This window comes from Pipistrellus kuhlii, unplaced genomic scaffold (assembly GCF_014108245.1).
Source record: "Pipistrellus kuhlii isolate mPipKuh1 unplaced genomic scaffold, mPipKuh1.p scaffold_m20_p_26, whole genome shotgun sequence".
In the NCBI taxonomy this organism is placed as follows: Eukaryota; Metazoa; Chordata; class Mammalia; order Chiroptera; family Vespertilionidae; genus Pipistrellus; species Pipistrellus kuhlii.
The window spans coordinates 6,190,881-6,217,385 of NW_023425525.1; the positions used below are offsets into that span (position 1 = coordinate 6,190,881).

At 58.0% G+C, this 26,505-nt stretch overlaps 2 protein-coding genes and 1 long non-coding RNA gene across 3 annotated transcripts; 1 reads left to right on the forward strand and 2 right to left on the reverse strand.

Annotated features, from left to right (window-relative positions):
• Positions 1 to 1,121: 1,121 nt before the first annotated feature.
• HOXA11 (homeobox A11) lies at positions 1,122 to 4,718 on the reverse strand. Its single transcript, XM_036453875.2, has 2 exons — positions 3,902 to 4,718; positions 1,122 to 2,603 (listed from the first exon to the last, which is right to left on the reverse strand). Exons 1-2 carry the CDS (start codon positions 4,590 to 4,592, stop codon positions 2,371 to 2,373), a joined length of 924 nt encoding a protein of 307 aa, XP_036309768.1. The 5' UTR covers positions 4,593 to 4,718; the 3' UTR covers positions 1,122 to 2,370.
• Positions 4,719 to 4,880: 162 nt separating this feature from the next.
• Positions 4,881 to 8,743, forward strand: LOC118727871. The gene is made up of 3 exons (XR_006742648.1): positions 4,881 to 5,061; positions 8,004 to 8,318; positions 8,410 to 8,743. It is a non-coding gene; the product is annotated as an uncharacterized LOC118727871 (long non-coding RNA).
• A 7,487-nt stretch (positions 8,744 to 16,230) lies between these two features.
• On the reverse strand, positions 16,231 to 19,561 carry HOXA13 (homeobox A13). The gene is made up of 2 exons (XM_036453868.2): positions 18,473 to 19,561; positions 16,231 to 17,746 (listed from the first exon to the last, which is right to left on the reverse strand). The coding sequence occupies exons 1-2, from the start codon at positions 19,392 to 19,394 to the stop codon at positions 17,502 to 17,504; spliced, it is 1,167 nt and encodes a 388-aa protein (XP_036309761.1). The 5' UTR covers positions 19,395 to 19,561; the 3' UTR covers positions 16,231 to 17,501.
• Positions 19,562 to 26,505: the final 6,944 nt, after the last annotated feature.

A 26,505-nucleotide genomic window follows, 5' to 3' on the forward strand; every position in this document is an offset into this window, starting at 1 on the left:
GTTCCCAGTCGCGCCAGCTAGACAAACACACAAACAGATAAACAAAGCGGGGCCTGGTGCCTGGGGCCCCGCTCGGAATTGGATCCTGTCTGCCGCCCTGGCCCTGCCTGGGTGGCTGGGGAGAGGGTGGGGTGGGGGTGGGGTGGCAACAAAAGGCTCTGGCCTCTCCACCCTGCCCCTCAAGGTTATGGTGATGGTGATGTCCAATTTTAAGGCAGAAGTTCAAAGGCAGGAAACAAAGAAGAAGCGAAGAAGCGGCATCTTTCTTTCCCCAAAGGGAAAGCCCATGGCGGCTGGGAGCTGGGGAGAGAGCACCCTTGCAGACTCTGAGAGTCTGCCCTGTCTTTGTACCCAGACTCTTCTCCCTCCTGCTGAGGGGGTCCCCAGGACCCCCTACAGTGGGTCCATGTCAGTCCTGCGGGTCCCGAGGTGAGGGAGCCCAGCCTGGATCAGATCCATTGACCGCTGCGTAAGGCCCCAGGTTTTCTCCCAGGGCTGGGCAGCCAGAGCATGAAACCCCATATTCCAAGTCCTGAGGTGCCCTATTCCTGGGACCCCATTTCCTCAAAGGGCCTGGCCAGACACCTTGGCTTCCCGAGTGGAATTAAATCCTGAGTCACCCCCCAGATCTTCAGGGGCCTAGTCACTTGCCCTTTCTGGTGTGTGTGTATGTGTGTGTGGGGGGGATGGTTGGGATGGGGTAGACATTTGGCAGTAAAAGATGAGCCAGGAGAGAAATGTCACACCAGGACCCAATGCTCAAGTTTCCACAGCCTTTATTTTCCTTATGCCCTGTGGCTTGTATGCATGCTGCGACATCCACGATGGGTGGGCGAGAACAGAGGACAGGCCAATCCTCCTTTGCAAGCAGAGCCACCAGACGCTGCTTCTTAGCAGAGGGACGGACGCAGGTTCAATGGGCTGGGGCCGGCTTTCTGAGCTGAGGTCTCCCGACACTGTGGGGCAGAAACACCCGCGAGAAGACCCCCTCCCAAGCTCTCAAAATATTGCAAGAAATTAAGAAGCCCATTCCCAACACCCTTCCTGCCCCCTCCTCCACCCCGGAGGAAATCAAGTAATGGCAAAAAATAAAAATAAAATAAAAAAGTATTCAAACAAAATAGGTTATGGTTTCTTTATTTACAAGTCTTTTGAACACCATCCCTGTATGAAGCGTACATTCAAATACTCTTAGCAGTGAGTGAGTTTAACCGTGGGACACTGTAAACAGATAGAGCCTTTAAATATCTTCATCATCTTTTTTCTCTCTCTCTCTCTACATTGCATCTTTTAAAATTTGCTTTGGTTCCTGCAGGGAAATATACATATATAATATAATATTTATCTTTTAAAATAATTCCAAATCACTCTTCCGCCCTTGGAAGGTTGCTGGAAGCTTCCAAGCTCAGTTCCGGGGCCTCGAAGGGTGAGAGGGTGGCGCTGGAACCGGGTGTTTTGGGGGACTTGCGCCCCTCAAAGCTGAGGATGGCTGGCCGGGTGGCTCCTCTGCTGAGCAAATCCGAGCTTCTGTTATGTGTGGCAGAAGCTGTGCCAGGCTGCTGCACTCCGGCCTTTCCTGCAGAGATGGAGGGGCCAGCGCCCAGCACAGCCTCTTGGCTTTGTGATGTCTCCCACCTTGGGGACTAGGATCCTCTGCACGCAGGCTTCAACCTGCCTGAGCAGAGGCCAGGACGAAGACCCTCCTGGCCAAGGAAGACTGGGTGGGCTGCAGGAGGCAACTGCTAAGAAGCTCAGGGTTGAGACAGTGCGGTGAGGGGCTGGGAGGAGTGGAGGGCCACTGGAATCCTAGGGTTTTGTTTTTTGTTTTCTCTCAAGAATCAGCAGCCCTCTCCCACCTCACAGCCACCTTAGTCCGGTCACCTTTCACGTTGGCTCTGGAGAGCAGCCCCATGCTGGGCATCTAGGATCCCCCCACCCCTCTCCTCCTGCTCCTGTCCCCAAGCTGAACTGGTTTGGGAGATGGACTGGCTTCTGGATGCAGGGACTCCGGGGGGTGGCAGGCTCCAAGTGGAGGGTCCTGGGTGGGGGTCGGTCCCCCGGGGGGCCTGGCGGAGACCACACCCAGCCTGAAGCTCGCAGTCTCCATGAATGAACCACCAGGGGTCCCACACCATTCATGCTGGTGGATGCACACAATCCTCTGAATCCAATTGTTAGGGATCTTAGCCACGGGTGCCCAAGAGAGTACCAGGCAGCCTCCCTGGAGGCTGTCTCCCCGAGTGGCCCCTCTCTGGCACACCTCCTCTCTGCCAAAGTCACCGCGCTGTGCCTTGACCTTGTCAAGGGCAAAATCTGCGTATAATCTCCCGTGTGCGCAGCCCCCCACCCTGATTCCAGCTGGCGGGAGCCTTAGAGGAGAGGGTTGGCCGAGTAATACTGTAAGCGGTCTCTGTTAATTTTTTTTTCCTTCATCCTTCTGTTCTGAAACCAGATTTTGACCTGCCGGTCGGTGAGGTTGAGCATGCGGGAGAGCTGCAGCCGCTTCTCCTTGTTGATGTACACGCTGAAGAAGAACTCCCGCTCCAGCTCCCGGATCTGGTACTTGGTGTAGGGGCAGCGCTTTTTCCGGGTGCGCTGGCCACCTGTGGGCGAGGAAGCGGCAGGAGTGAGCCAGGTGCGGGGGCTGCAGCCCACCCAGAGCCCCAGGGACTGGAAGCCCTGCCCAGGCCCCTGCCTCAGGCTTCCCCTGTGGTCTGGGGACCGCGTGCAGGCGGAGGCTCGGCCCCAGATAAAAGCCAGCTCCCTAGATGGGCCCCCAGGGAGGCCTGGGGCTGCCTCCGGAGCAGAGCGCGGGGCTCCGCGCAGCAGCAACAGGCAGGTTGGAGCCGGGAGGCCGCTTTCAAGGCAGCCGAGTGGGGGTCGCCGGCTGCCTCCAGCCGGGCCAGACTAAACAAACAGCCACCCGAGGACATCGCACCTTCCAGCACCTGGGAGCCGGTGGGGAGAGGGCTCTGAAGGCAGCCCCAGCCCCAGGCCTCCCCCTCCTTACCATCTGGGGCGGCTGCCGGCTCTTTGTCAGCCGGAGCTGGCTCCCGGGCCAGCCTCCTGGCTCCCGAGGTCAGGACAAGGCGGAGGGAGCCCCTAGCCTGGGCTTCTCAGGGCCCAAGGCCACACAGCCACCCTGGTCCCCCAGGGCAGGGCTGCTGGTTTAGATGGGGTGCAGGGAAGAGGGGTTCCCCCAGCTCCTCCCGCAGCCCCCCTTTGGGTGAACCTCCCTGAGACCTAAAGAAAAAGCCCCGCTTTTGACAGACCCAGCAGCCACCGTGAGTAACAAGCGGCCGGACAGGAGGCGGCCCGTAATTGCCCCCGCGCAGGGGGAACATGGCTTCCTCTGGACAAAAAGGCCAGCGTTGGGTTAATTTGCTCCCGTTAATATATTGCTCGAGCTAAGCGGGCTATTTTGTCTGTGCAAACACGCTTCCCGCGCCATCGTTAAGCGCCGCTGCCTTTGAACGCCGCCGGCCCCGGAGAGCCGGCAACACATGGTTTTTATAAAAAGCCCCGGCTCCCCGCTCCGGCCCGGCAGCCTCGCAGGGGGAGCCCCAGGCGCCCGCCTCCGGCCGCCGCCCCCGCCGCCCCGCGCTGCCCGCCCGGCCCGGGCGCGGGGCCGGGGGAGAGAGGGAAAAAGGGGGAAAAGGAGGAAAAAGGGAGGGTGCTTTTTCCGCAGCCAGGCCCCGGCCGGTGGGTCTTTCACGGCCAATTTCAGCACTCGCCACGTGATCCCGCCTTTTATAACGAAGTTTCGTTGGGGGGGGAAACCTACAGGCCCTTCATAAACCTTATACGCTTATAAAACAGCATATAAAAATTTAACAGCGGCGCTGCGCCCGCGCCCGGCTCCGCGCTCCGCCGGCGCGGGGCCCGCCGCCTTTATACGCACCGGGGCCGCCGGCCTTGTCCTCAGTGTGGCCGGAGGACGACTCGGGGCTGCTGCTGCTCTCCGGGCGCCGCCGCCGCTCCTTCTCCTCCGCCGCCGCCGCCTCCCGGCAGCCGCCGCCGCCGCCGCCGCCGCCGTCCGAACTTGAAGTTGCCGGCGCGCCCGTGGCCGCCGCGGCCGCCGGGGGCCCCTTCTCGGCGCTCTTGTCGCCGCTGCCGGGGAAGTCGGCGGAGGCGAGGTTGTCCGCGGAGCCGTAGGCCGTCTCGAAAAACTGGTCGAACGCCTGCGGCAGGACGCCGTTGCGGCCCACGGCGCTATAGAAGCCGGAGGAGACGGCGGGGGCGGGGTGGTGGTAGACGCCGGCGCCCTTGGCCAGCTCGCCGGGCACGGCCGCGCCGGGCGCCTGCAGGCAGTCGCGGTGCGCCAGCTCCTCGGCCGCCGCGTAGCAGGGCGCCAGGTTGCCGCGCGGGTGCCACTTGGCGGCGGGCTCGATGGCGGCGTACTCGCGGAAGGTCACCTCGCGCACGGGTTGGACCGGGGGCAGGTTGGACGAGTAGGAGTATGTCATGGGGCGCGAAGACGGGGCCTGGGGCAGGAAGGAAGGGAGGCTGGAGAAGTCTGGGCCCGAGACGTAGTAAGTACAACTTGGCAAGTACATGTTAGAGGAGCAGGGACCACGCTCATCAAAATCCATCACGGGGGCCGGGCTACCTCGGGCTCTCCGCCGCCGCGGGAGCCGAGCTTAACATGATGCTCCGCCACGGCAGCTGCCTCTTTGAAGCGGATCCGCGAAGTAGAAATTTGGAGACGTAAAGCTGACGTGGAAATCTATCCCCATCCTTAGCAGGGAGGTGCTGGTCATGTGACCCGATGGTGAAATTGACAAGCTGCGGGCTGGTCCGGGCCTTTTTTTTTTTTTCCTCTCTCTCTCTCTCTCTCTCTCTCTCTCTCTCTCTCTCTCTCTCTCTCTCTCTCTTTCCTTTCCCCCCCACCCCTCTGCCCTCCCTCCCTCCCCGGTTTCCTTTCTTTGTAGCTACCTCAGGGGAAGCAACAGATCGTCACTCGGTGTTCTCACCGAAAGCACGTAATCGCCGGTGTAACTCATGTTGGCTGGGGGCCTCCCGGCGCGCGGCGGCGCGGCCCGGCCTCCGGCGCCCCGGGCGGTGAGCGAGCCCCACTCCTGCCCCCGCCTCTCCCGGCGAGGGGCGCCCCGGGCGGGGGGGGGGTGGCCGGGCGGGGGAGCTCGCCGCTGCGTGTCCCGCGCGCGCTCGTGGAGCCAGCCCGCGGGGAGGACCGCGTCCGCGCCCCCTCCCTCCCTCCCTCTCTCCCTCCCTCCCACGGGCTCGCTCTGGGAGCCCCGGCTGCCGCCGACCCCCGCCGGACCCCTCCGGGGCCAGGGCAGGAGGCGGCCGTGGATGTGCCTGCCCCGTGGCTCGCCCGATTTGCACGGTGCCTTGATTACACGCTCGCATTCATGGTCACTTCCGAACCGCTTTAGTGCCTTCCGTCCCGAAACCGCCAACGACCGGGGCGGCTTCCCTCGCGGTTTGCCGGGATCCGCAAGGTCCCGGAGGGCCTTCGTCTCACCCGGGATCCACCTCCCCTTCGCCCTCGGGGCCGGCCTCCCCACCCAGCCCCTGGCCTTGGGGAAGCCCCCTCCTCCCCGCCGCCGCCGGGGTTCGGGGTTCCGAGGCGCTCGGCGGGGCCGGGGCGCGGGGGGGGCTGCTCGCCGCCGGGTCTCCTCGAGCTGCGGGCCGGGAGCGGCGGCAGAGGCGAGCTGAGCTGCTTCAGAGGCGGTGACATCCGGGGCCTCCCCCTAGGCACGCTGCACTTGGGGGGCCCGCCCGGCTGCGAGTGAACCCCAGGGCTGTGGGGCCAGTGGAGAGGGAGCGAGGGCCAGGAGCGGCTGAGGAAGGACTAGCATGCCTCCTCTCCGGCCGCGCAAAGCGTGAGAGCCAGGGATGTGCGGGGCAGAAACTCGGAAGGTTCTGCGCTTTCCCGCTCCTCATCCCACTGAAGGAACACAAGGCAGAGTAGAGAGCTGGGCTCCCCCAAACCCGCAGCACCTGGGGGGACAGGCCGCCCGGAAAGGCTGGGTGTAAGGTAAAGACAGGAGACCGAGGCCCTAGGGGCTGGTGTGAGCCTGGTTTTCTGGGGAAGAGCAAAGGAAAAACATTGATGGTGGAAAAGGATCCCCATCCTGAGGGCTGAGGGAATAGTGCTCAGGAGAATCGAAAGGAGAAGTAGATTCGCCAGGCGCGGCCGGAGCGGGGAGGGCCCGCCCCGAGGCCTCCCCACACCTATCTCCTTGGGGGAAGCTGGATGTCGCTGTAGCAAAGTCGAAAATTAAAAAGAATAACCTTTTCCCTTTCCCTATCCAGGAAATAGCTGAAGGAATTTATACATCATGGGGAGATTTAGCGTATAAACTCTAAGATCTTTGGTATTTAAGTGTCAACATCGATTCATTTATTTATTGCTGAGCTGACTGTAACTGACTCAATAACAAATCTAATCATGCATTGCCCTGGAAAAGGAATATTCTCATTATGTATTTTCTCCAAAGGATGACTCGACAGTTGCATTTGAATGTCTGCTGTAAATACCAATAATATCGAGTAATTACTCTGCAGTGGAGTAAACTAATTTATTAGCATTAATGTTTATGTGGCTCCTACTCCCCTCTTTTACAAGGGGAGCTTATCACAAATCATACTTCGCAGACACGTTGGTTTAATGAACTCTTTATTCCGGGTTTGCTGCGAGAACGTTCATGCTCCTCGAATCTCTGAGGACCGAACTCAAAATTATTTGTTCGCCTTAAGCTTGACATAACTGTGCATGGTGGCTTGTGCAGAGGGCAGGAACGGTGTGAGGGAGAAGGGCTGGTGGGAAGGAAGGTTAGTGGGGAGAGGCAGCTTGAGACCTCTTCAAGCTGGGGATCACAATTATGGGATTGCTCGACAGCAGAAGAAAAAAAAGGGGGGGGGGGAGAAACACACCAAAAAAAAAAAAAAAAAAAACCACTTTGATTTCCAGCGTGACCAACAAGGCAAAATATTTATTTATCCACAGCATCTCTTTCCTGGAGGTCTCAGGTGAAAGGGAGAGGAGAGGTTTTGGAGTAGCAGGATTTGAGCCATTCTCTGGCTAGATGTTGGCTCTCCCAAACTCTCTCCCCACAGCCCACCCAGTCCCCGCAGCCCCCACCCCCGCCCTGGAACAAAAGGAATGCATGAGGGGTTTCAGTGCCGGTGCCATAACAAAGGCGCCACCATTGCGGGGCTTGCCCCGCCCCTGGGTGAAGGCAAACAAATTCTTGCACTTGCATTAGGGCTTTTAAGACTATAATTGAACCTGGGGGCGCCTAGGGGAACCGAAAACAGTTGTAGACAGACCTGGGGTTTTATAGCAGTTTTGGCAGTCAACTTCAGCTTGTGCCTGAGCAGACCGGCTGCGGTGGCCGCCAGCGGGGACGCCAGGCTGCCTCCCCCAGCTGCCTGCAGCCCCTCTCCTAATGAGCTCGGTCTCCCTTGGTGCCAGGGAGTAGGGGTCCCCACAGGAAGGTGGGTATGGGGCTGTGCCCGGTTCCATATAGCCAATGCCTCCGGTGTCCTTGAGAGCCCAGCCGGGAGGGGCCGCAGGTCTGGCTCCCATGGGTGTCTACAGGAGACAAAGGCGAATTCCCCGGGAAAGGCTGGAGCAGGGGAGGTGCTCCCTGAGTGGCCGGCGGGGCAATGGGAGGGCTGGACAGAAGCGGGTGCCGGTGGAACTTGCCGCCTGGAGGGGGGTAGGTAGGGGCACTGCCTGGAAGAGGATGAGGGCAACGGCTTTGGTGCCAGGAGGAGGGAGAATGCGTGGAGCGGTGAATGCTTGTCTCCCCAGCAGGGCCAGAATGGGCTCTCAGATCCCCAACGCTGTGCACTGTTCCCAGCTCCTGCCCCTCCTGACTGTGTGGTGGGTGGGTGGGTGGGCGGTGAGTGGTGGGTGGTGGGTGAGGGTGGGCGCAGCTCTGAGGATCAGGCCAAATCTTGGGGAAGCAGGCGCGGCAGAGCTGCGGGGTTTGGACTTTGCTTTCAGCCTAATTGACTCTTCCGCTTTGTAGGAGGCCCGACAGCAGAGCTGAGCCCACCGACTCCGGGGAAGACCTCGCAGGGCCAAGGCCGCCCTAGAAGTCCAAGTCCGAGCTGCATTTCTGGAAAAGGCTGAGCCGGGCAGAGCTGTAGCATTGGCCCCGGAGCCTGCTTTCCCATGAGCTGCTCTTTTCCCAGAGCTCCACAGCGCGGAGCCATCTCCAGAAAACAGCCCTCCGCGCGTATTTCCTTTTAGCGCCAACCCGGAGCCCGCGGCCGCCCCTGCGAGAGGCCAAAAATGTTTTGGAGGAAGAAAAACAAAGGCAGGAAGTGGCGGCGGACTGACGGTGCGTGTGTGTCTGCGGAGAAGGGAGGGAGCCGGTTTCAATCTCTTGTTTTTTCCAAACTTCTCTTCTTGTTGTTTTTCCAAACTTCAAGGTCTAGGCAGCCCTGGCAGGGCTGGCCCGCTCGCTCCGCGCAGCGTTGGAGAGAGATGGCCACCGGAGAGGAGCAGGCGGCGCCCGCGCCAACCTCGCCGGGCGGAAATGGCTAACGAGGAGGTTTGCGCAGCAAAGCAGACCGGCCCTTTCCGAGGCTCCTTTGATTCGGGCCTAATGTCGGAGGGGGTCGCGGGGGGTCCTGCAGCGCCTCCGGATCCTCCTGCGGCGGGCTGCGTGCGCCCCGGCGGCGATGGGGGAATTCCTGCGCCGGCTCCACGCGCCTCCCCGGGCGGGACGCCGGAATAAAGTGTGCCCAGGTGCCTCTGCCCAGCTCTGCGCCTCCGCTTCTTCTTGCAGCCGATGCGTCTGGGCAGCAGCTGGCGGGCGGTGGTTGGCGGTGCCTGGGATGGGCAGCCTTGGCGCGGTCAGTGCGCACCGCGACAACGTGAGGCCTTTTCGCTGGGACGGTTGTGCTGGGGGTATGCCCAGCCATCATTCCAGGGATGGGAGCCCCAAAGGCTGTCACTTGATAGGTGGCTTACCACCCGCTCACTCCTAAGGAGGACGGAGCTGGGGGCCGGAGCACCTCCGCATGCCAGTGTTCCCAGCCCCAACCGGCTCTGCTGCCAGGCTGCCTTCCTCTTTCTTGGGACTGGCTTGGGCACCAGCAGGGACTCATTGTCCTCCAAACCTGAGAAGCCAGAGTCCCTAGTGCCTGCACTTACAACCCTTTGACTGCTCTGTGCCTAGTCCATGGCGTGAATGCCAATCCCAGGATGCGCCCACCCCACCCCCACCCTAGCCAGTGGAGTCTCTTTGCACCTACTGCTCTCCGGTCTCCCGCCCTGCCTCTTTCCAGCCCCGATTCGCCTTCTTCAGTTTCCTGCCTCTTCTGAGCAAGAGCGATGTGCCACTGGAGGGCACCCAATACTCAAGCACGGAGAAGGGGATGGTTAGGTTCCAGATTCTTCCTCATTTCAGGCCTCCTCCATAGAGATCTATCCGGACTGGATTTCTCACCTTCTTCTGAACGCTCCATCCCGAGGCCCTGCCTCGTCCTTTCACTCTCCCCCCACTTTCTTACCCGCTCTTCTGCCTGCTCTTCTTAGGACCCAGCTACTGCTTCTCTAGGCCCAGCAATCCTGGATGACAGCCGGCCTGGGAGGAGTCAGGCCCACTTGACAGACAAACTCTCTCCCAAAGATCTGCAGTCATTTATCTGTGGATCGCTTATGGGCGGCACCTATTTTTTTCTCCTTCTTGCTGGTCTGAGCCTCTACCTTCCTCTATGCTTAAATGCCACACCTTTTTCTAGAAAGCCACACCGAAGACCCCGTTTCAACCCCGATGACCGTCCTGCACTCAGGTGCAAAGCCGGCTGAAGGGCCCAGGGTGGAATAGCCGTAGTATTCTTCGGGGGAGGGTTTGGAGGAGGCCCAGCCTCTACCAAGAGCTCTCTCCTTCCCAGGGGGAGGTATCCTGGCCGGAGGTGTGTCTGTCCTCCTTGGTGAGCCTGGGAAATGGGCTGCTGGTTAATTGGCAGATCAGAGCCAATCTATCATTTCCAGGTGCTGTCCGGAGGCGGGCCCTGAGGCTGAGATGAAATATCCGGAGACCCCCTTCTGCCATTGCTAGGTGGAGGCAGGGGTTAATTTATCCCTCTGGCTTGGCGAGGCACCCCACCTGTCCACAAGCTCCTCTGCCCTTCCCAAAAGAACAGGGACAGGTAATGCCTTGAACTTGACCTTTTGGTTGGTTCTAATCTACAGGTTCAATCATCAGAGGAGCCTAAATATCTGAAGACCTTCTCCTGGCCTCTAAGGGGAGGGACATAGGGCTCAACGTAAAGCCTCAGCCACCCAAACAATCTGGTTATTGTTTAGTTTAGTGGATCCGAACTGAAGGGAGGAAGAGGGCTACTTTGAGAAGAACTATTCTTTTTACTGCTGTGTACTCCTTAGAGAGATGCCCCTGCCAAGTGGGGACAAATGGGATGGAGGGGGGGGGGGTTTGACGGGCAAAGCCCCTGCTCTCAGCATGTGCCTTCCGTTCTCTCCCCCCCCCCCCCAGCAGCTTCGGCTCAGACGGGTTTCCCCAGCGATTGTGTCTGCAATAAAGGGACAGACGAGGGCGGCCCGACCAGAAGGTCAGCTCTGGGCCTGGAGTCTTGGTCCCCACAGTCATAGCCCACAGGAGACATCTTCTCAAGCTCTTCTGTGTCTACTCAGCCGCAATTCATGGCTCATATTCCAGACCTGAGAAGGGCGAGCCCCAGTCCAGGCCAGCCCTGCCCTGAGCCTCCACCACAGGGCCGCAAGGCAGCTCTGCGATGGTCCCATCCACAGGCAACCTCTCTGGTGGCTAGTGTCCCCCCCAGCCCTGCTCCACCAAGCAGCCCTAGAGGGAAAACCCAGCTTTTCGCTTTTCTCTTTTCTGTGGGGACAAAAAGACATGGATTCACCTGCAGCAACAAGCTCAGCGGTAGACCACACTCACAATGTTTGCTGACCGCTGTGGTGACCTGCTTCCAGAAGGGAGGGGCTCACACCCCTCAAACACACAGTGAGGGGGTCTTGGGGCCCCGAGATGCACCTCACTTCTTGGCCCAGATTTTAGGCAGAAGAGGAAGGGCCTCAGAGGTCTCCCCAGAAACCTGCCATGCATTGGGGTTGCCAGCCTGGACTCAGGGACCTCAAGAAAGGCTCCCAGCAGGGTCCTTGCTCCCACATCCTGTCCTGGGCCCAGCTGACCTGATGGCCTTACCGGTCCCTTGTTTCTACGGAAGTTAAGGACTTGGAACCCGGATCCAGCCATGTTCAGACTCTCCACCTTACAGGCGCTGCTGCCTCTCACCAGGGCTGGGCCTCCTGGACCCTGCTCTTCCAGGACTCCATGTGGCATGGCCCAGGCGGGCTGGGGGATGGAGAGGAAGAACCCCTGCCCCCAGTCCAGGAGCCCAGGCCATCAGAACCTGCTTGCCTCCGGCATCGGGCGCCTTCATTGGGCCGCCAGCAGCCGCCAGCGGCCCTGCCAGCGGCCCTGACCGTGGAGGCGGCGGCGATGGCGCAGAGGACTTGACCTTTGCGGCTGACAGGGAGGTCGCTCTTTGAGCTGAAGGGAGGGGGGATCAGCTTCTCCCACCCAATAGCAGCCCGGACAATCCTCCCCTGCAGCAAGGCTCACCCCATCCCCCCTCCATTCCCTGCAGGCTCCGCAGACCCTCCGTCTGAACAAAGCCCCCAGCAGAGCCCGCACCGCCTCCTTCCCCAGCCCCGAGGCCAAAAGGCTCCCAGGAAAAGCCAGGCAGCCCCAGGCCCTGCCCAGCGCCCCTTCTCCCGCCGGACCCACCCGCCCTCAGCCAGCGCCAGGGATAGGCGAGTGCCAACCGCCCCGGTCCTGCCAAGGTTGCCCGCGGGGTCCTGGCCTCGGGCGGCGGCGGCGCCGGGCCGGGCGGAGGGCGGAGGGCGCGGGGCGCGGGCTGCCTCGGGCCCAGGCGGAGGGAGCCCGTGGCTCCCGGGCGCCGGGCCTGGCTGCTCGGATGGGTCCACGACGTGGCCCTGCGCGCCCCGCTCGCCCTCGCTCCCTCGGATCGCACCCCACCCCGCGGCTCCTGGGAAAACGGAAGAGTTTGGTGGAGAAAAACACGGTTTCTGCTCAGTCCGGCTCCGAACCCCTTTTAGAGAAAATGCTGCTGTCAGGTTTCATTTCCCAGCAAACCGCCTCCCGCGCTGCCGGCGTGGGGGCCGGGGATTAAATACCCGGTTTCTCTCTCGGGGAGGGCAGGGCGGGGCGGGGAAGGGGCACCGCACAAACATTCGTTCCACTGGGCTCCTCCCGACATCCCGCCGGGGAGGCCCGGGAGGCCCGGGAGGGCGATCGGCGGCGGTGACGTCAGCCTGCGGCCGCGGGCGGCGCCCCACGCGGTGCCCCGCGCCCCCGGGCCTGTGGGCGCGGGTCCGGGGGTCCCGGCCTGGACCTCGGCCTGCGGCCCTGGGCGCGCCCGCGAGCCCGCAGCGAGGCCGGCTCTGCAGGCTGTGCGCCTCCATTTTGAGCAGAGGGTTCGGGACCGGCGTGGAGGGGTCTGAGCCCGGACCCCACCCCGAGGGGCGCGCCCGGAGCCCGCGGCGGCCCTCCCCGCACCGGGAGCCCCGCGCCCGCACAGCCGCGGAGGCCTGGCCGCCTCGGTGCTTTGTCAGACCTTGTGCCGGGGACCCCGCTCTCCGGCGGCCCCGGGGGCCGCGCAGACATGGAATCGCCGGTGGCAGGCCCTGCCTGCAGGAACCCAGACGGCTTTCTGTGCCGGCGTCTGTGCTCCCCGTGCAAATCCAATTCCAAAGAGCACACGGCGTTTCGGCCTTCGCGCAGAAAAGGAGGTGTTTTGTTCAGAAAAGGGGCTGTTTTCAGAAAGAATGAAGTCGCCTGTCATTGGCCCGAAGGCCCCGCCGGGGAAAACGGATTGTCGTGCGCCTGTCCCGAAGCCCAGGCCAAGGCCCCGCAGGCCTCAGGACGCCGCCGCCTCTTCGCAGCGGGAAAACGGCATGGGAGCGACTCCTGCGGTCCCTCTGCTTCTTGGGTCTCGGGCTGCAGACACGCATTCGATCAGCCTTAAAGGAAGGCGCGTAAATCAGCGGCCCCGCCGGCTCCTCATAGAGGCCCCAATCCGAAGGGGCGCCGCCGAGCCCACCGAGGCCGCCGCTGGGCAGCCCCGGGGCAGCCCCGTCCTGAGCCTCGACGAGGCTCAAGAATCCGCAGCGAGGACGGGAGAGGCGGCGTCTTCAGAGACACGCTCAGCGGGGTGTAAGCGGCGAAATCGCTGTCATTACCCGCACACGCACTATCGCCCTGGGCTGCATTGCTCTGCCCCCGTAATGTTTAAGAAAACATTTCAACTAGGTTAAAAATGTCTTTAAAATTCTTTCTTACATTTTTTCCAGGAAGAAGAAAAAAAACAAAACAAAAAAAGCACCGCACAGTTTAAATGCATGGCTTCAGCTCTGCATCAGGCATTAATAGTAGTGAAATGAAAAGTGACATTTTACAATCATCCACTTAAAACACCTTAATAAATTTGACAGCATTAAGAGCAGATGGGAAAAGGGGGAGTTTTTTTTTTTTTTTTACCCCCTGAATTCCATGCGAACAAATTTTAATGGCAACATGACAGGCCATTGCAGGATTTAAAATCTTTGCTAGCTCAATAAATGAAAACGGCGGCTGGGCGTTTGCATATTTACAATGTCTTGTTCCGAAAGTTTCCCTCTAAAGAAGCATACACAAATCAGCTCTTCCACAGCACTCTCCCGGGCTCTGGCGTTATTCTCCCTGTATGGTGGCTGGAATCCTCCTGGGTGTCTTATTTTTTTCTAAAGGTTTAGACTAGTTGATTTGGGGGCATTAGGGAACCATCATCATCCAGGCTTCAGATTGTCTGGTAGATCCAGGGGAATTTTAAACAAGAGGGGAATTAGGGAAGATCAACATTATCAACAACCATTGTAGAACGAGGAGGGGGTAAATAAAAAAACAAACTCTGAAATATCTTCTGTCATTAGTTTCAAAAACTGCAGAGAGAGAGAGAGAGAGAGAGAGAGAGAGAGAGAGAGAGAGAGAGAGAGAGAGAGAGAGAGAGAGAGAAAGAGAGAGAGGGAGAATGACTACTTTACCCAGAGTTCCTGCAGTGGCGATGGCTTGGGAAAGGGGCGGTATCCCGCTGCAGGGCGGCAGTTGGCCTCAATCCTAGGCCGGAGGCTCTAATATTTCTTACATCTAAAGAAAAATATCCCCCGTCAACAGGGGAGCCCCCTTTGGAGCTATTTGTAAACACGCAGTTCGATCCAGTCGTGAGGGGGATTTCCCACCGCTTTAAACGTTTGGGGCGAAAGCTGTTACTTTGGAATGATGGCAGCTCGTTCAGAAATGGCGTGCTGTGGCGCAAATCGTGGGGAGGTGGATCCGAAGCATCTTTTTTTTTTTTTTTTTTTCATTTGTTCCCACAAGTAGAGTCCCCAGGGCAGCAACATTTGATTGCACTCCACAAGGCCTTTCCACGTGTATGTTTCAAGACCATGCTGTTTTTTGAGGACAACTTTAGAGATTCTACAATTCTCCGTCTATAAACAAGCTCTCTGTCTTCCGGTTTCCATCGGGTTTGAAATCAACCAATATTATTTTCCCATAAAACGATGGATACAGTTCTTCTGGTCACAATGGCTTTCCTCTGACACAAAAATAAAATTAACCTCAACTCAAAATTCTGCATCAGAAGGCTCCTGGTTCCTCTAACATTGCAGTACATATGTGCATAGCACGGATTCCACAAAAACACGTCACCCTAGGTGTATAATAAATATATAAACACACATATGTGTTATTTGTTACTCTAACCACAGCCCTGATGTGTTGTTAGGGGTCAGAAGTAGTAAATATAATACTTATTATTATTATAGTTTTGATGGTGGTTGTTCATATTAAATGTATATATTTCTTCCACAAATCAAACAACGGTTCTGCAAACATCAGGATAAGATTTCCCGCCTCCCAGGGGCAGCACCCAGCTCTGAGCTCGCCAGGATAACTCTCCTTCTGCATCTATATTAAGGTCATTTTGTAGACATGAGATCTTTAAGCTCTCCATACTGACCTCTTAAGGGGGGGGGGGGGTTCTTTGAATTTCTGAAATGTAACTCTAGAACTCTAGAGGCAGTGAGGCATCTGAACCTTTTTATTTGCCACACAGTCTCCCCTATCGCTGTAATTAGGATGGTAGACCACCTTGGAGGGTGAGGGCCGGAAAATAATGGTTATTTAAGAACACCTCTTAGATTGTAAGAAAAATGTACAGCTTTAAAGGAGATCTGCAGAAGTCAGACGCAGAGCAAGTCACTATGAAAACAACTTAAACTTAACCATGAAAGAAGAGAAAACTTCATCATGTAAAGTACATTTTGCACCTCAACTCTAGAAATTACCTTAAATTACAACATCTCAGGCCATCAGTAATTAATGATACTATATCTGTACAGATTCTACAAATATATATATATATGTATATATATAAATACAAGCACTGGTAGGCATATATGTAGACACATATATGATCTATATTCACATATGTACAGACACATGTATAACTTACATATATTCAAATTTGCTCCACCTGGAGCCAAAGAAATGAGCACTAAATCTCGAAGGAGTCAAGAAGGTAAGACCTTTTGATTCCCTTGAAGCTGAAGAATTACAAGGAAGCTTGTCAACGCGAGGTGGCGCCCTTGATCTACTAATCCAGCTGAGGCCAATTCATGAGCTGTCAAAAGTCAAGGTCACAAATTGTCTTTTTTTGTCAAGGTCAAGGTTTAAGGCCTTTCCTAGTCCTGCCATTTCAACAAATATCAAAACCTGCCCTCTCAGACGCATGCAGACCCAACAGATTTTAAAATACGACAGCTTGGTATCGCTGATACTAAACAACTGGTTTTCATTTTCTGCAGGGAGCCTGAGAATTTTCACTATCTCTTCCTCCTTTCCTTTTTTTTCTCCTTTTCAGAATCCATGGCATTTTAACCTTTTTGAAGCACTTTTTCAAAATTTTAGGTTTTTAGTTATAAGGGGTTTCTCCCTTTGCTTAAAAAAATTGTAAGGGTTTAAAGCTAAATAGAAAAGAATGGTCCTTGGTTTGTCTAAGACAAACCTGCTCCTTTTCTTTCTGTGCAGTGCACGTTTAGCATGGGAAAATAATGAGTATTTCCTTCAGGTTTTAATGGCAGTGACTACTTTATTAACATAATTAACACCACTATAGCACTACCTACAGGTCTAAGGTTTTTGTAATTACTATTTTTAGTTGAAATATTTGGAAAGCAGGTGCACAAATACATTTTCACAGTGTGCTGAATGTCTTTATTTACAAGATAGCATTTTATAGTGACTATGAACAAATGACTGTGCTGACTGAAATAACTGCTTGATTAAAAGTGTGCTGTGAGGATGAATTCCTAAACTTTCTAATGCGGTCTCATAACACAATAAACAAGGAAAAACTATGAATCCCTTAACAGATCACAATATAGCATGTAAACATCTAAATGTTTCAGGGTAATGGATTTCATTCCAAGTTTTCCAAAAAAAGAAAAATCATTTTGTCTGCAATATCTTTAGTCAATATTGGGAAAACAGCAATTTAAATGAAAAAAAAAAAAAAGATTATATTTAAAACCCAAGTCCGCCATGTTCGGGTGGCAGCTCTTAGATCTCAAGATCTGACATTAAGTGAATTCTGTGAATTGTCTGATGCTTTGAATATTTTTTTCAAATGAGGTCAAATCCTTTGGAAAGTAAATTCTATCAGGGCAGAAAACATAGTTGAAATGCTACAAAATATGCTTGTGATAAGCAAATAAAAGATTATTATCAGAAGGACATTCCAAACGCAGGTTCCTTTACCGCCTCAAAGGCTCAGCTGGTTGCACGACTACCAACACACATGCTCCTTGGAAGAGCTTTTCTCTCCCTATCTCCCTTCATGGAAAACAGTCCACAGTCATCATCTCAGTACCTTCTCTTTCCCCCTCCAAATCTATACACGGCGTATTCTGCAGAATATATAACAACGGTAGGGTTTCAACTAAGATTTACCTGAGCCGTCACTTAACATGCAAAGGGGATGGCAATGTTGAAGGACGAGCAGATGTTTACAATAGCCTCCTGCTTTTGTAACCAGTTTTCGGATTATTACCATATAACATAATGTCCTAAAATATAACGGTCACATAAATACTTACAAGATTTCAGTAAATGCGTAATTTATCTGAAAATGCATATTTGGGGGTTGACATGTGACACCAGAGTTTGTCATTTAATGGTCTGGTGAGGTTGGCGGAAGAACTGGCAGTCTTTACCATTGCTTACACTTTTAAGATAGTTGATTCCACCAAGGAGAAAGAGATTCCCCCCATCAGGAAAGCGAAATGCCAGCGTCTTTCTTTCTCTTTCCCATTCTTCAATTATTATTAAGCGTTATAATCATGATCTGGGTAAAGCCACGAGTTCCGAAGCATCTCTTCAAGTCGCCTTCTTTCTCCACTTTTTAATCCATTAACTGGTGGTCTTCAGTTTGTTGATGACTTTTTTCTCTTTGACCCTCCTGTTCTGGAACCAGATTGTAACCTGCCGCTCGGAGAGATTCGTGGTGGCCGATATGCGCCTCCGTTTGTCCTTGGTAATGAATTTGTTTGTAGCGTATTCCCGTTCGAGTTCTTTTAATTGCACCTTGGTGTAAGGGACGCGCTTCTTCCTGCCCCGCCGGTAGGAGCTGGCGTCGGAGGGGTGAGAGACCACGTCTGCAAGACAGGGGAGAAGGCAAGTTACACAGGGAACGCGGGCCAGGGACAGCCTGATCCGGGTGCTCCGCTTTGCAGCGCGGGGCTACTCTTTGCCACGCACTGCAAACCCAGCCTTTCGCCCAAACCTGCAGGGCCAGTGGGGAGAGGGGTTGGTTCTGCACTGAAGTGGAATTACCCGGGACTCCCATGACCGTCCCTGCTAGGCCAGCAGCGCGCCAGGGTTCTTCCCTGGATCACCCGGCCTACAGGCCCACACCTTAGCCCTGGGCTAAGGGGACAGCAGTTCGATGCCTCAGCTCCTCTCTCTGTTCTCCAACCCCCAACCCTTGACGCTCCTACAACGAACCCCTTTCTGAGAGGGCGGAATACGGGTAATTTAGTAAACCGTTTCCACGTCAATTTCCCAGCTTTTAAGTCCATGTCAAGGGCTGGGGAGGGCGGGGCGCAGAGGGAGAAGGAAACCAGCCTGGGCCCCAATAAGCGATTCCACCCTTCCCTCGCCCAGGGAGAGCCAGGAGCCACCCCGCTCCAGGGCAGTGCGCGCAGCGCCAGGCAGCGGGGTCGGGCTCCCCAGGGTGCAGCGCCGCCGCCGCAAGGGCAGGCCAGGGGGAGGCCGCCACGGGGTCCCAGGGCGGCCGGGAGCAAGCGGAGGAGGAGGAGAAGCTGGAGCAGAGCCGGGGGACCGGAGCTGAGAAGGGGCGGGGGGAGGAGGGCGCCATTTACCGGGCAGAGTAGACTTCCAGAGGTGGGGAGGCTGCGCCTGCTCTTTGGGGCAGTACACTTGGCCGTTCCAGCCGTTGGGCAGCGCCCAGGGCTGGTAGCTTTCCATGGGGAGCCCCAGGGGCTCGTGGCGCGACTCGCCAGGGCCCCCGAGGCCGGGCACCACGGGCATATCCAGGTAGCCGGGCACGGGCTGGTGGTGGTGGTAAGGCCCGGGCGCGTAGCCCTGGTGGTAGAAGGCGAACTCCTTGGCGCGGGAGCTGAACTCCTCGGCCGCCGGGCCGGCCGTGTCCATGTACTTGTCCGCGAAGGCGGCGGCGGCGGCGGCCGAGGCGGGCTGCGCGCACGACTTGATGGCGTTGGGGTGCGGGCCCATGCGGGCGCACGGGTAGTAGCCGCTGCCGAAGTAGCCGTAGGGCAGCGCCGCGGGCCCCGACGAGCTCTGCGCCGCCGCCGAGCAGGGGCTGCACTGCTTGGCCGCCTCGGCGCCCGCCGGGCCCGCCGGCCCGGGGCCTCCCGAGGACGAGGCGGCGGCGGCGGCGGCGGCAGCGGCGGCGGCGGCGGCGGCGGCGGCGGCGGCCGACGGGGGCGCCTCGCCGGGCGCGCTGCTGTAGGCGGCCGCGGCGCCGGGAGCCAGGGGCGCCGGGTGCGCCATCAGGTTGCGGCACTGGTTGGCCGCCGCGGCCGCCGCCGCCGCCGCCGCCGCCGCCACCGAGAAGTTGCCCCCCGCGGCCGCGGCTGCCGGGTGGGGGAAGCCCCCGCCCCCGGCCCCGGCCGCCGCCGCCGCCGCGGCCGCCGCCGCCGCCGCCGCCGCCCCTTCCATGTTCTTGTTGAGCTCGTCGGCCACGAGGCCGCCGCCGTTGTCGTAGAGGAACATGACGGTGGGCTCGATCCAGCGGGGGTGGAGGAGCACGGAGGCTGTCATAGCCCGAGCCGCATGGAGGAGACCCCGGTGGCGCTGTTTTAAAAAGCCCCCACGAAGTGAAGAGCGCGCCGCGCGGGGCCGGGGCCCGAGCGAGGGGGGCGGATCGCGCCCCGCGGGGTCGCGCCAGGCGGCCGCCGATTGGCCCGCCCCCCGCGCCCCGCCCCCGGCGTATGCAAAGCGGGCGGCGCGGCCCGGCCCCGCGCGGCGCACAGCGGTCCCCGCGCCGCCGCCCGGTCCCCAGCGCCGCGGCCCGCACCGTGCGCCCCGGGAGAGGCCGGCGCCGCGGGCGGGCGAGCGGCGCAATCGGGAGCGAAGGGCGGTCTCCTCGCCGCTCCCCTTCCTTTCCCTCCTCTCAGTGGGGCTCAGAGCGTGAGAGACGGGGAAGGGACAGGGACCGAGACGGTGGGGACAGGCCAGGTAAATCGGCGGGGCCCGGGGAAGGGTGGCAGCGAGGCACAGGCCAGGCAGGGCGTCCCTTGGAGCCGCAGGCGGTTTTCTTCTCAGGTATCTCCGCGGACACCAGCGCTTTCCGCTGGGAGAGCTTGGCGACTTGGCCCTCTTTCCAGGGAAACAGTGGCTGGGCGGTGGCAGATGCGCCTGGCTCCCGAGTCCCAGGACATTCCACTGGGAGCTCCTTCCCCTTCCTTGTCCACAGTGTCGGCGGGCAGTCTCATGCGCTCACACTCAGAATGGCCCATCGCACCCACACCGACACACATCCAAGGGCACCCTGATCACACACACAGACACGTATGTACACAGGCTGTTCCTCACTGGGCACCAGTTACCACTCTTCCTCCTCCAGAGCCTGGGAGGTGGGGAGAGGCATTTGTGTGCCGTTCTCCGGGGCTCCCACGCCTCCAGCCAAGCTGGCCAGTCCCGGAAGGAGTTTCAGAGAAGCAGGCTGGTGGGGTGCTGACTGGGGCTCAGAAGAATCCCCCTTCTGAGGCCTGAGTGAACTTCCTATAGCCTGGGCAGTAGCTGACTGGCCAGGGACCTGGGCACTCCTTATCTCCCTCTGTGCTGGGACAGGAAAAGGGGATTCTTGGGGGCCCCTTCATGCCTTCCCTCCAAGTAGGACTGAGAGCACCGTCCCCCTCATGCAGAGTGCCCAGTCCTCCTCCACCCGGCAGCAGCCTGAGGAGCCTCCCCCCTGTGCCTGGGGAAGCAGACCCTTCTCCGAGGGGCCCGCTGGTGGTAAGTTGGCGCTTGAAGAGCCGGGCAGCTGCCATAATTTGGCGAGGAATCCTGGGGGTCCTGCCGCTTTGGAAGCACATGCTTCCATTTCTGACCGTGGAGGCTGTGATCTGGTCAGAAGCCCAGAAGGGGATCGTGCATTCAAAGTGAAAGTGGGCGCATTCCACAGGAAGGCAGCGGTGTCAGAGTGCTGCCATCCCTGCCACCCCAGGTGGGCTGGTGAGCTGCCGGGCTTGGCCCTGCCATCTGATTACCAGCTTGCAGACTCGGCCCTAAACTCGGGGCCCTTTGAGTGTTCCCAGCCCCTGCAATCCCGCTGCCACCCCGCCTCTCCGCTCTCTAGGGCTCCCGGTCTTCCTGCAAGGTCCAGACCACGAAGGCTGGGCTCCGGCTTTTATCCATTCTGATCTCCAGGTTTGCCCGGACCCATGTAAGTGCTGCCCAATAAAACCTTCTGTGACCCCCCTCCTGCCCCCTTCACCATACACACAACCAGTGTGTCCGTTCCCTGCCGCCTTAGCTCCGGGTAAATATTGATTTGCCCCCAGTTTACCTCCTCCCTGTCTGTCCATTTGCAGACTCAAACACCGGCCTCTGGAGGGACCAGATTTGTGTGTTACTTTCCGGGGCCTGTCTTCCCCCCCTTCCTTCCTCCCTCCATAGTAAAACTCACGGTGACAAAGAGGCAGGGTAGGGTTCAAGGCCCCAGTGCCTGACGACTCGAGGGCTATTTTACATACGGGTCAGACAGGGCTGGAGGCCAAGGTCAAGTTGAAAGTTGCAGTCTAGCCAATGTGAGAACTGCCGCGCGCGCCTGGAGACCCAGGCTGCCTGGGAAAGGCCCACCGCCCATCTCCCCTCACTCTCGACTCTCTCCCTTTGGAATTCCTGGTCCTGGCTCTGTTTGGTTTTTCTCCCTCGATTCCTGCTGCCTTTGTGGAGATGTTCGGGCGGTGTTTACAGACTCTTCTTCTCTGCCTCCGCCCTGCTCTTGGCGCAAGCTTCAAGCCTCCTCTGTGTTCTAGCCAGACCTGGAATCAGGAAAACACGGCTCGGGAGCCCCCACCAAGCCGGGGCCTGTGCCAGCTCACCTCTGGCCACGGCGCAGCTGCCGGTGGGTGCACGCAGCGGCCAAGGCCAAGTCCAGCTCCATTCAGTCCCTCTCCCCACTTCACCGGAGACCGAGCAGAGGAAGGGCTCGGCTCTGCAGACTGCCGAAGCCCACTGGGCCTCTCCTCACCAAACATGGTGAGCCAAGATGCTGAGGAGCCCCGAGAGCAGGTTTGTCTGGGGGACAGCACTGAGGCAAAGCTTTGGGCTGCATCTCACATTAGGCTTTTGTCCCTCCTCCTTCGTGGCCCCCCTGCCAGGGAAGGGCTAACTGTCTGAATTGTTTATTGAGCTTTGTGGTGGCTCTTTAGTGATCCAGTTATCCGATGGTTTCTCAGTTGTCTCTCAACCTTCAAACGCTCTCCAGACGCGGTTCCTTGGAGGGAGGCGATTGGTGTTTTTTCCCTTCATGTCTTGGATCTCAATCTGTGGAATGATCGTTCTATCAGGCAAGGGAATGGCGTCCTGGCGTGCCGTCCCTGTTTTTAAAAGTCTGCAGGCTCCGTTCGGCATAGACTTGTAGCCGCTCAGCAGCGGGGATGGTTTATAGAATTCGAATGAGCCCCGTGAATAATTTGGGGTCTCAGTTTCTAGGATTTCTGCTCCCTTTGAAGCAAGAAAATCTCTCTCTCTCTCTCCCTCCTTCTTGTCTTTTGTCAAGGGGCATGAGAGATTTGTGAATGGCTCCCAACGCCATTTCTTAGCCTCTTAGCCCTCCGGGCAGCCACCACACTGACTTACTTTTCTGCCTGCTCAGCTAGTGGGTCCTGACCCTCTGTGTTTCTGTTTGTGCTTTTTTGGTGTCTACTAGATTCGGGATTGCAGAGAGGTGCAATCCATTGGATCCTGGCAATCCCCATGCTATCCCTTTGTGAGCTGGGTTAAGGAAGCCAGGGCACCCAGTGGGATCTGAGGGAAGAAGTGGCCCCTGGAGCCAGAGGGTGGCAGGGGTGGAGGTGCGCCCTGATGCCCCCCAAGGGGGCCCTGGCTAGGCAGCAGGGGTCGGATGGGAGGGCGGTAGTCGGCCAGGGGCTTGGCCTTTGTTCCAGGAGCCAGCCCCTTGGCAGCCATGGCTTCTGGCCTCTTAGGGCCGGTCAGGGTGCCCGTGGGCCTCGCTATCCTGGAGCCTCTTTCTGAAGAAAGAGATCTTGGCTGTTTTTTTTTTGGGGGGGGGGGGAGACGGTGGGGGACTCCTTACCAGGCTGGGCCAGGGCAATCTGGGCTCTCGGGGTTAGAGGAGAAAGGAACAAAGGAGAAAGACGGGGTTTAATCGAGTTTGATGTTCACTAGCAAATGAAATTTACCTGCTCTCACTCTAGCTGGGAGGAGGCTGTCAGCACGGCTCCCTGGCACCCTGCCCCTGCGCCCATCGAACATCAGGATAAACATTCCTGTTGGTTTTAAAGACACTTTGTATTTCAAGATATTCATGTGTTTCTAATGTATCCAAACAGCTTTACGAGCGAGCGGCATTTGCAGAACATCTTAACCCTCTCTCTCCCACGGCGGGAGGGGTGGGGTTGCAGAGATAATGGCAGAGGAGGAAAGATATGGAGGGAGAAGTGGCAGAGAAGCCGGGCTAGCTTAGCGGGGAAAGAGAAAGAGATTTGGGGGAAAACAACTGAGCAGGAAAGAACCCGGAATCTGCAGTCCCCTAGACCAGCGAGGGAAGAGACGGGAGCAGGGCCGTTCTGGTCACAGCGAGCTTTGTGGGTTTCCCACCCTTGTTCCCACTGGGGTGAAAGCTGCACTTTCTTTTTTTAGGAGAAAGGGTAAGTTCTGAAGAGACCTGAGCTGACGCTGGGCAGTGGGCAGGGCAATGGCCTACCCTGAGCCACTTGCTCACGCTTTGGTTCTGGATTTGTGTGCATTTGAAGCATTAATGAAGCAGCAAGAGGCCCAAGGCTGTGGGGACAGGTTTGGACTCTGGGAAGGCATTTGGTGGCCAGAAGCTAACCGTGAGAATGGAAGTGCCAGCTCCAGGGAGACCCGCACAAACAGCATTGGCCTTCCGGAGCCCCTCACTCCGTGGATTTGGCGGATAGCGAGTTTGGGGAGGAGCAGCTCTCCAGATTGCGGGGGGGGGGGGGGGGGGGGCGCGGAGGGTCCTTTAGTGCCAGGCCTGCCAGGCCACCGGTGCACAGCGCCCCGAAGGAGGAGGCAGGAGCCCAGGGAAGACCTCAGTTGCAGTGTTGTTCTCAGAAAGTCCCTGAGCCGGGAGAGGGACGCCCCCAACCCCCGGCCCCCCCAACTCCTCTGAGGAGCAGCCAGCACACCCAGACGGCCCTCCCCAAACCTCCACCCCCCGTTGGCGCAAATTGGATGCGGGGCGCCTTCCCGCCTCTGAGACTGCCCCCCCCCCCCAGGGCTCAGGGAGGCCTAGGTGATGGGGAGGGCGCGCTGCCTGCCCCGACGGCCCGCCGCACTCTGCCTGGGCCGGACCTGGACACTCAGCCTACGGTCTATGGACCAGGGCAAGCGCCCCACGCAGGGCCTGGGACAGCGCCCGCCCGAAGGAGGGTCGCCTTCTCCGGATCTCAGCTGGCCGCTGGGCTCGGACCCACGGCCCCCAGGGAGTGAGCTCCCCGTCACTCGGCCGGGGCCGGGGAGAGGCCCAGAGGTCTGTCCCCAGGCTATCTGTGCCCTCACCCGCCTCCACCCCACCCCAGCCGGAGGCTCCCGCCCGCAACAAAACAGGAAACCAGCGCCCCGCAGGCTTCGGATTCATTGTGTCAACAAACGCACAGAAGACACCGGAGCGCCTGCAGGAGCCGGGCTCTGGGCACAGCCCGACCCGAGGAGCCCGGCTTTTCCCCGCGGAGAAACCGGCGCACAGCCGGGCGCCTGGGCCCGCGTGAGTCCCTCTCCTCCAGCCCTAATGCCCCCCCACCCCCACGTCCTCGCCCCGGGGGGCGAATTCTGGACGCCGAGAGCCACGCGGAGGGAACTCACCGCCAGCCCTGGGGAAGGGATCGTAGGTGTGAGCCACGGGCCCCGCGCGTCCCACGCTGCAATCACAGCGCGTGCGCCTCGATGGGCACCCGCAGAGCCACACATCCAGTGCCCACGCACCGTGGGAACGACACCCGGCATCACGTGGGTGAAAGCCGGGCACCCGTCCACCCTGTGGGGCCGGCCTGGTGACATACCTGGGGTGGCTGGCATCTTCCCGCCCAGTCTGATCTTTCCTCTCCCGTCCCCTCCCCAGGCGGCTGGGTAAACACACCTGGCCCCATGGCCCCAGCGGCGGGCGGGCCCCCGATGGGCATGTACCTGGTCCGGGTACGTGGGTAATTTCCCTCCAGAAATCCGCTGGCTCTGGGGCCCACGGGGTGCCGGTGCCGCTCCGGACGCAGTCGCAGCTCCTTTGTCCCGGCGCTCCGGCCCCCGCTCAGCCCAACGCTCAGGGGAGCAGCTCCATAAAGACGTTTGATATTGGTTTTATGGGTGTTTGCACTCTGGTCCGAGGAGCCGAGTGCGGAAGCTCCGTTCATCAGCCCGCAGCCCCGGGTTTGGATGCTGGTTTATGGGCTGGGGAAGGGAGATGGCCGGAAAGAGAGCCTGGGATGGCCGGCCGGCTGATCCGGGGAAATGAGAAGGAGCAAGGTCGTTTTCCGTCCTTGAGAAACACCGTTAAGTGGGCCCCTCCAGGTGCTGCCCACCTGCGCTGTGTTTTTCCTTGAGCCTCCTGGCAGGGATGATTTTTCCACAACATGTAAGAAATACCTTTATTATGGAATTTTCCAGATGCACGCCAAAGTCGAGTAAACCCCTATACACCCAACTCCCGCTATTATCATTTCGTCTTTCGAGTTTCATCACCCACGTCCACTTTTTGAAAAATATTTCATAAAAAACATTCTGGTTGGGAGCCGAATCGTTCCATCCTCAACTAGGGTTTTGAGGATACACTTCAAGGTTGAGCACAGTTGCTCCATGAAAAGGAATCCTTCCTACACCGAGAGGAAGAGGTCAGTGTGTTTGAACTTGAGTTGTTCTGATCACAATCTAGAGAGAATTTAAGGGTCCACCCCAAAGGGATCTGGACAAAAAGGGGGATTGGAGGTAGGAGGCATCTTGCTGGAAATTGTACGTCTCTTCTTTTTTCAAATACGCACACAGGGAGACATGCTGCCCTCCTGTGTGTCAGCCTGTAATGGAAGATTTCTCCTGGGCGTCAGGACTTGGGGAAGAGATGGAAATCATGGCTCAGTCCTTCCTGTGCCCTCATTGACATAGATTCCCTCTTGTCGGACAAGGGGCAGTGCTGTATTTCACACACCTCCTCCCCTGGTGGAGACCAAAAAGAGATTTCTAACGATTAAGCCGGGAAGGGAGCGTTCATCAGAATTCATAGCCACCACAGTTGGCAAAAAGAAATGCAATCCAGTGTACTTTCTTCAAATCTCCTCAGCGGTAATAGATTTTTAAAAAATAAATAACATCATTGTGGTTTATTTTGTTTTAATTCAGTGGTCTGATTGACAATGAGCATAATCCTCCCCAGCAAATTCTGAAGTGTGGTTTAACGAAAAGCCTTGGCAACTGTAGACCGCAAAGAGGCGAAAGTGAAAAATAGCAAACCATTGAATCTGACCGGTCCCACTCCCTTCAGAAGTTCGAACCCCACTCATCTGAGAAGACATTATTTGTCAGCCTTTCTGAAGTCAAATGTTGGGTTATTTTGCATTTGGATGGTTTATGGCTCCTTAATCAACCCCCCCCTTTTTTTTTTTTGCATTGTTAAATACCTGGGATGCTCTTATGCTAATGTGTGCTAATGTAGCCGCTCAGCACATTTGAA